Below are 7,199 nucleotides of genomic sequence, written 5' to 3'. Positions count from 1 at the left end.
TGTGTGTGTGTGTGTGTGTGTGTGTGTGTGTGTGTGTACTCATTCATGAATGCACAGGTACCCAAAGAGGCCAGCAGAAGGTGTCAGATAACTTGGACCTAGAGTTATATATAGTCAGTTGTAGGAACTGAACTCAGGTCCTCTGGGAGAGTTGCAAATGCTCTTAACCACTGAGCCACCTCTCTAGCCCCTTAAACCTTTAATTTTGAGGTAGTTTGAGTGTGAGAAAAGTTGCTGAATAGAATTAGGTTGTTGTAGATCCTTTGCTTGAGCCTGTGGGACAGAATGTAACAGAGTCATAATAATGTTATCAAAGCTAAGAGATACCCAGTTTCTTCAAAAGTAACAGTCTTTCTGTTGGGGGTTCAGATAGTGTAACTTCCAAGTTGACTGTTTGGCAGAGTTCTGGAGTTTAGAAATCAGACTCATGCTGACCTCACAGATGTGCTCACCCTTGATGCAGAGCTGAGCCCTGTGTGTGGCTCCATCCCAGATCCTGATTTCACCCCTGCAGCAGCAAATATATCTCCCAACTTATCTCTCATTGGCCCCAACCCAGCTAACACACTCCAGGAGTAACTTCTCATGCCATTGTGAAGTACCCCTAGCAACCCCAGCATACAGGGGCCAACACAGCTTGGGGCTACCAGGTAAGACTTTCTCAACAGGATGAAAAAGGCTATCTTTGAGATACTCAAAAATTGTGAGCAGTCACATCACCAGGCAGAAACTACAGCTAAGTCTCTGAAGGCATCTCCTCTGTGTCCCAGCTCAGCTCCAGCTTTGTGGAGCACTGGCCCAGCAGGGGACAGGGTTTCATAAACTTGGTTCAGTCCTGTCCTCCTCTTCTCCATTCTCTTCTGGGAGAACCACCTGCTAACTGTTGCCCTTCAGCCCCTAAGGTCCATCTCAGGCCTCTCTCCCCACCCCCTGCCACTTGACTCTGGCCTGTCGGTCTCTCTCCATACTTCTCACTCAAGACCCCCTCTTCCCAAAGTCAGCAGACATCTTGAAGAAGCTGAGTCAATTTCAGTAACATCAAGCACTGATTACCACACTTCCCATACCCTCCCAGGTCTCTGGGACAATCTCTTGGTTTCCTCTTAACTTTTTGTGCCCCCTTTTCTACCTCTGTGCTGAAGATCTTCCATGGCTAAGTGCTCATCAAATACTGAACTTGCTCAGGCTTCAGACCTGTAGTCCCATATCCCAGTTCACCTCTGCCTTATCCAGACCTCCTCAGGGGATGCCTCAACCCCCTCTTACTGCTTCTCCTTCAACCGCAGCTTCAAGGCGATCTGAGATCTCATCTCACTCACACACTCCATTACACAGAAAATGACTGAATCATTCAGATTTTGGAAACTCCTACACAGAAGCCATACATAGGTCTAGGTGGGTAAAGAAGCCCCATAGAGACCACATTCTAATAAATGTGGCTGTCATACATTTTAATATACATTCCTTTTAGTCAATGAGAGGTTAAAAAAATATACATTCCTTTTTTCTAGTGATTTCTTGTGTGGTGGTTTGAATAAGAATGGCCCCCATGGGCTGGAATTGTTTTGGAAGGATTAGGAGGTATGGTCTTGTTGGAGGAGGTATGACACTGGGGGTGAAATTTGAAGTTTCAAAAGCCCATGTGATTCCCAGTTAGCTCTCTGTCTCTTGCTTGTGGACCAAGATGTAAGTTCTCACATACTGCTCCAGCGCCGGGCATGCCTGCTGGCTGCCATGCTACCTGCCATGATGGTCATGATAGTCAGTCAGCCCACTAAAACCAAACCCCAAATTCTCCTACAGCCACTGGAGAAGTCACCAAAATATTCAGCTAGACTGTTCAAGAGTCATTCAGCACTTGAGGCAAATTAGAAATGTGAAAGGTTAAGTGGGCAACTTGGGAGCTGATAGGACTCAAAAAGATGGTAGTTGTGTACTTGTTCTTTACAACAACAAAGAACCATTTCTCAATGGATCATAGAAATGTCTAGAGCAGTGGCTCTCAACCTTCCCAATGCTGAGACCCTTTAATACAGTTCCTCATGCTGTGGTGACCCCCAACCATAAAATTACTTCATTACTACTTCATAACTGTAATTTTGTTACTACTATGAATTGTAATGTAAATGTCTGATACGCAGGATATCTAATATTTGACCTCCCAAAAGGGTTGCAACTCCCAGGCTGAGAACCTCTGGTTTAGACAATGGGCTAGACCCAGAAGAGACTTCCTAAAGTTTCATCCACATTAATGGTTGCTGTTTGGGATCTGCTCCCTGTCTAATCTCGAAGTAGCTTTCTCAATCTGGTGGGACCATTACACCTAAGATGTGTGATTTGTAAGAGGCACTGAACACAGCACCCCTTCCAGCTGACACTCTCACCAGAAAGGACGTGATTCTTCTTCACAACCACAGACTGCACATCACCAGCTGATGCTTTAGAAGCTGAGGGTATGTATGGCCTCATCCACCACACCACTTTCCCTCCAACTGAACAAAGATGTGTTTGAGCCAAGTTTTGATTTAAAATAGAGTCTGAAACCTAATATGTGCATGGCCTCACTCAGCAAATACAATGGAAGCTCAGCTCTTGTTACCATATTATTCTACGGCTCCGTCTGCTTCTTTCACAGAACTGATAAGAGCCAATTGTAGTGAGAACTATGGTTTCTTTTAAAACTCAGTTATATGAATATGCTTTTGTTGTAATCCCAGGTGTGAGATAAGAGGTTGTGTCACAGCAGGTGATTATGATTTGCCTTGTGCACTAGCCGGGGTGTGATTTCTTTGCCAGCTGCAGATAGTTTAATTCTGGGGACTCTGTAGAGGGTATAATTGAGAAAGCCCCAATACAGCCTGAGGTGGCTGCTGCCCCCCCCTGCTGCTGCTCTCGATGCTACTGGTCCATTGCTGGATTGCTATTTGGAGATAGTCTGATGACGAATATTGGATTTGCCCCTAATCAGCAGGAAGTTGTCTAAAGAGGTCTGTGCCCTCTCTGTTCCTTCTAAACTTCTTTCTTTCCTACCTAGTGTGAGGAGGTTGGAAAGGATTAGGGTGAATGGTAGAATAAGGGTTGTAAGGGATGTAAAGGTATAAGAACCCAATAAAATATCTAATAATAAATAAATATGCCAACAGCCAATGCTCAATGCCTCTGTGACATTGACTGACAACTCAGGACAGAGAGGAGGGCTCTGCCCAGGTTCCTGGAGCCCGGCCCATACTTGTACTGTAGAGTACCCAACACTCCCTCCACCTCAGACCATTCTCTATCCCACCTGTGCCCACAAGGAGGGAGACCTCATGGGACATCAATCTGTTCCCTAGGCCCTGAGCTCCTACCTGGGACTGGCAAATGGGTGTTCAGCTGGAGATGGACGGGCACAGTGTTGGGTCAGCACATCTTCTTCTCTTAAGCAGCTGGCAGGTGGCGTGCATACTCAACCAAACCATGAGAAACAGTGCACTAGAGAAAAGTCATCTACTGCTTGGAGACTGAGCCTCGTGGCCCCCCTGGCTACCTAAAGGACGCAGAACACCAAGTGCATATCAGCTATGTTTTATTATATATCTCTTGATCGCCAGAACCTAAACAGAAGGTTCTGCTATAAAACAGAGAAAGTAGGAAATAAAAAGAAAGCAGCCACAAGATTAAATGCTGGAGTACAGATGAGGGGGATGCAGGGCCTGCCTGGGGTGAAGGTGCATGGTCACTGGGCCCAGAGCACTGAGCATGAGCCCAGAGAACTGAGCCCAGTGATGGCAGCAAAATCAGGGCATGGGTAGTCCTGAGACCCGGGGATGCAGAGGAGTTCCATTCGGATCCACCCAGTGGATCACCAGTCCAGGTTGCACCAACAGGCTCCTTCCTCAGCATCTTCAGGTTAGAACAGCCTGCCCTACACACACACACACACACACACACACACACAGCATACATACTCACACACTTGCAAGCAGAGCTCCTGATGTCAGGGCTCTACCTCAGCTCAGCTACCAATTTCAGAATCAAGGTGTGTGCTTGTCTCCCTGGCAGACTGAGGAGGCCACTGCCCACACAGATGTTTAGCAGCTTGAGGCCCCAGCAGGGGGAACGACCTGCCAGACACTGGACATGAGGGAAAGTTTCACGGAGACCTGCAGGTGGTAGGCTCAGTCAGGGAGGCACAGAAACCAGCTCTGAGACCAGCTCCGCAAGGTTAGCTCTGCCCCTCAGTAATGAGTCCAAGAGGAAGCACAGTGCTAGCAGGCTAGTGCCCAGCAGGTCCCCCAGGCCTGTGAGGTAGGGGATACAGTGGTTGTCAGGATCCAGGGCTTGGTGCCAGGTCAGTCGAACCATCACTTCTGCCAGGTACAGCAGGATTACCACCTGCCAGAAGAGCAGAGAGATGGAAGACACAATCAGAAGATCAAGGACAACTAATCGTACCAGCTGGTTTCCAAGGACACTGCCAAGGTGGATGGACCAACCCCAGCATGTTCCTTTTCTCCAGCTTTGCTTGGGGCCTGCAGTGTTTTGGTCATGTGCTGGAAGCTTGGCTCCCACTGTGGCATTGAGGTAGGGGGCCTTTCTGAGCTGAGGCCTAGTGAGAAATGGGAAGGTTGTGAATAAACTCTTAATCCTTGAAGGAGTGGACCAAGTCCCTGGGTTCTCAAAATAGGTCATTAAGGAGCAAGGCTGGGCCACTGCTGCTGACTGGCTTTCTTGTGCATACTCATGGCTGGCTCCCTGTCCACTTTCCCATGTCTGTCACGTGCTGGCTGGATCCCCAACAAATTTAAGGGTAAGCAAATCAACTTCATTACCCAGCAACACATGGGCTGATTGTGATCTAAAGAAGGCTCTGGACTCAACCATCATATGCCTTTCCAAGCAGCTGGGTCCTGCCCTGGCCTCTGAAGTGCTACAGGGACCTGCTGCCACTCACTAGTCAGGGCCCTCCCTGCTTGAACTCGTCCCTCTTGGGAGGTTTGGTGAGTCCCTCAGGAAGCTTCCAAGAAGCAATCCACATGGCCCTGCTCAGGTCCCACAGTCCCTACAGTCTTCATTAGTCAGGCCCTGCCTTGTCCCTTCTCCCTAAGTAAGCTTGGACTTGCCTGAGTGTAGAGACAAAGAAACACTTCAGTGAATCCTCCTGAAACTGCCATAGTGTTTATTGGCCTCTCTACTGACACTCTAGGCCACCAGGGACATTAGCCAGCTGGTGTCTCAGCAGTGCTGAGGACCCCCTCCTCAAAGCAGAAGGAGCTTAATCTCTCCCACTGTCCACCTGCCATCCCACTGGAAGGAAAACTGTATACATCAATCATCCACCTGCCATCCTGCCTGGAGGAAGACTACATGTGCCCTTAAGCACCATGCAGAGCAGGGGCTTCTGTGAGGGGAGGACAGATGGCTCAGCCTCCTTTGTAGAGCACAGTTCGTCCAGAGCTGCTCCTCCAGCATTGTGTGGCATGTGGAGTGCATTGCAAAGTGAATGAAGTGTTCAGTGTGAGGTGCAGTCATGCAACATGCAGTTGCAGTGGAGACATGGTTCGAGGTGTATGGCACTTAGCAGTGACCTCTGTCTAGTCCATGCCAATGGGCTTGAGCAAGTTGGCTGGATCTTTGTATGACGGGAACTGTATTCAGTACCACTGATGTGGGCTGAGAAGACCTGAAGGCTGTGTGTCTCTGGTGACAGTGGTGTCACCCTCACCTGGATCATGCCTGCCACCAGGTACAGCAACATGAAGGTCTTGCTGCTTGTCACTGACTGGCCTTCCACCAGGCAGATGAGGTAGAAGAAAATCAGGTGTCCTGGGACCACCAGAAAGAGCAGGACTCGTGCTGACACAGAATTGATTTCTAGAAGGAACGGAACCAAGAGGGTCACAAAACCTACCTACTTGCAGAGGCCATCTTGGCAAAGAAGATTCCCCAACGAGGGACCCAAGTTTCTTCACCTACTAACACTCTATTAAGTGGGAACTCAGTCCTGGCCTTCCCTTCTTTCAAGGAGCTGACATTTGAGGGAAGAGATCAGAATCATGTAAGTGGCCAAACAGAGGTCATTTCAAATGGTAAGAAATACTAAAAGACAGACAGACAGACAGACAGACAGACAGACAGACAGACAAAGATAAAAATAATCTCAGACCAGCAAGTGTGTATAAGTGGGAGAAGCTCTCTTGAAGATCCCTGGATAGAGGGGACATAGGCTGAAGTCTGACACTGGTGTGGAGGAGAGACTGGGGAGTGTGACATGCTTGCAGGGCTCCTGGGTAGCCCCTCCAACCTCAGCCCTGTCCATGAAGCTGGGGCATCAGTGAGCTCTGAGCTCTGCTTTCCTCTGCTCTCTGAGTTTAAGGATCCCTAGAGAGTGGACTTGACCCCACCCAGACCCATCAGTGAAAAACTTAGAAATTACAGCAAGTGAATGTGGCCCCCTTCTTAAACACAGTCGTACAGTAAAAGTCATCGCAATCATCCCGAAACAGCCAGGAAAAGGCAGGAGATCACAAGTCAAACTCAGAAACTCCATCATCAACAAAATGAGCTAAAGGAGCCAGTGGACTAAGTGTGTTTGGTTGGTTTTGGTTGTAAGGACAGAATGTAGCTCAGTGACAGTGCATTTGCTGAGCATGTTCAAGGCCCTGAGGTTCCATCCCCAGCCTCACAGAAACCATCTTTGGTAGTGGAAGGGCAAAGAGGAGCAGGATGGCCTTCAACTTCTGATTCTCCTGCCCCCACCTCCTGAGTATTGGGATTTCAGGTGAGCACTATCATGTCCACTTTAACATGGTGCTGGGCCTTGAACACAGTCAACCGAGCTACATTCCCAGCCAACTGCGTGTGTGTGTGTGTGTCTCTGTGTGTGTGTGTCTGTGTCTGTGTGTGTCTGTGTGTGTGATCCTCAAGAGCTGTTTAGTTTTTTAGACAGTGTCTCTTACTGACTAGCCTGAAGCTCACCTGTGGGCTGAAGCTTGCTGGCCAGTAAGCCCCAGTAATTCACTCGGAGTCACTTCCCAGTACTGGGGTCACAAATGGACCATGCCTGTTCTTTGCTGTTGTTTTTGATTTGTAATGTGGGTTCTGGGAATTGAACTTGGATCCTTACACCTGTACAGCAAGCCTGTTCTCCTGACCCAGGCATCTCCTCATCTTCAACTTTTCTTTTTTTAAAGGCATGCAAACAAAGCCTAGAAGGGAAG

The 7,199-nt window shown here is 48.5% G+C and overlaps 1 protein-coding gene across 2 annotated transcripts in view; it reads right to left on the bottom strand.

Annotated features, from left to right (window-relative positions):
- Positions 1-3,548: 3,548 nt before the first annotated feature.
- Slc41a3 (solute carrier family 41 member 3) overlaps positions 3,549-7,199 on the bottom strand; it is a 33,147-nt gene continuing 29,496 nt past the window's right edge. For both annotated transcript variants that reach the window (XM_028773087.1, XM_028773088.1), the window contains 2 exons: positions 5,705-5,853; positions 3,549-4,374 (listed from right to left, as the gene is read on the bottom strand). In XM_028773087.1, coding sequence (XP_028628920.1) covers positions 4,162-4,374; positions 5,705-5,853 — 362 coding nt within the window. In that variant the 3' untranslated portion in view covers positions 3,549-4,161. The remainder of the gene's footprint in view (positions 4,375-5,704; positions 5,854-7,199) is intronic.

The sequence above is a fragment of the Grammomys surdaster genome, unplaced genomic scaffold (assembly GCF_004785775.1).
Source record: "Grammomys surdaster isolate TR1022 unplaced genomic scaffold, NIH_TR_1.0 220, whole genome shotgun sequence".
NCBI classification, from domain to species: domain Eukaryota; kingdom Metazoa; phylum Chordata; class Mammalia; order Rodentia; family Muridae; genus Grammomys; species Grammomys surdaster.
This window is presented reverse-complemented; position numbering and strand designations above follow the sequence as displayed.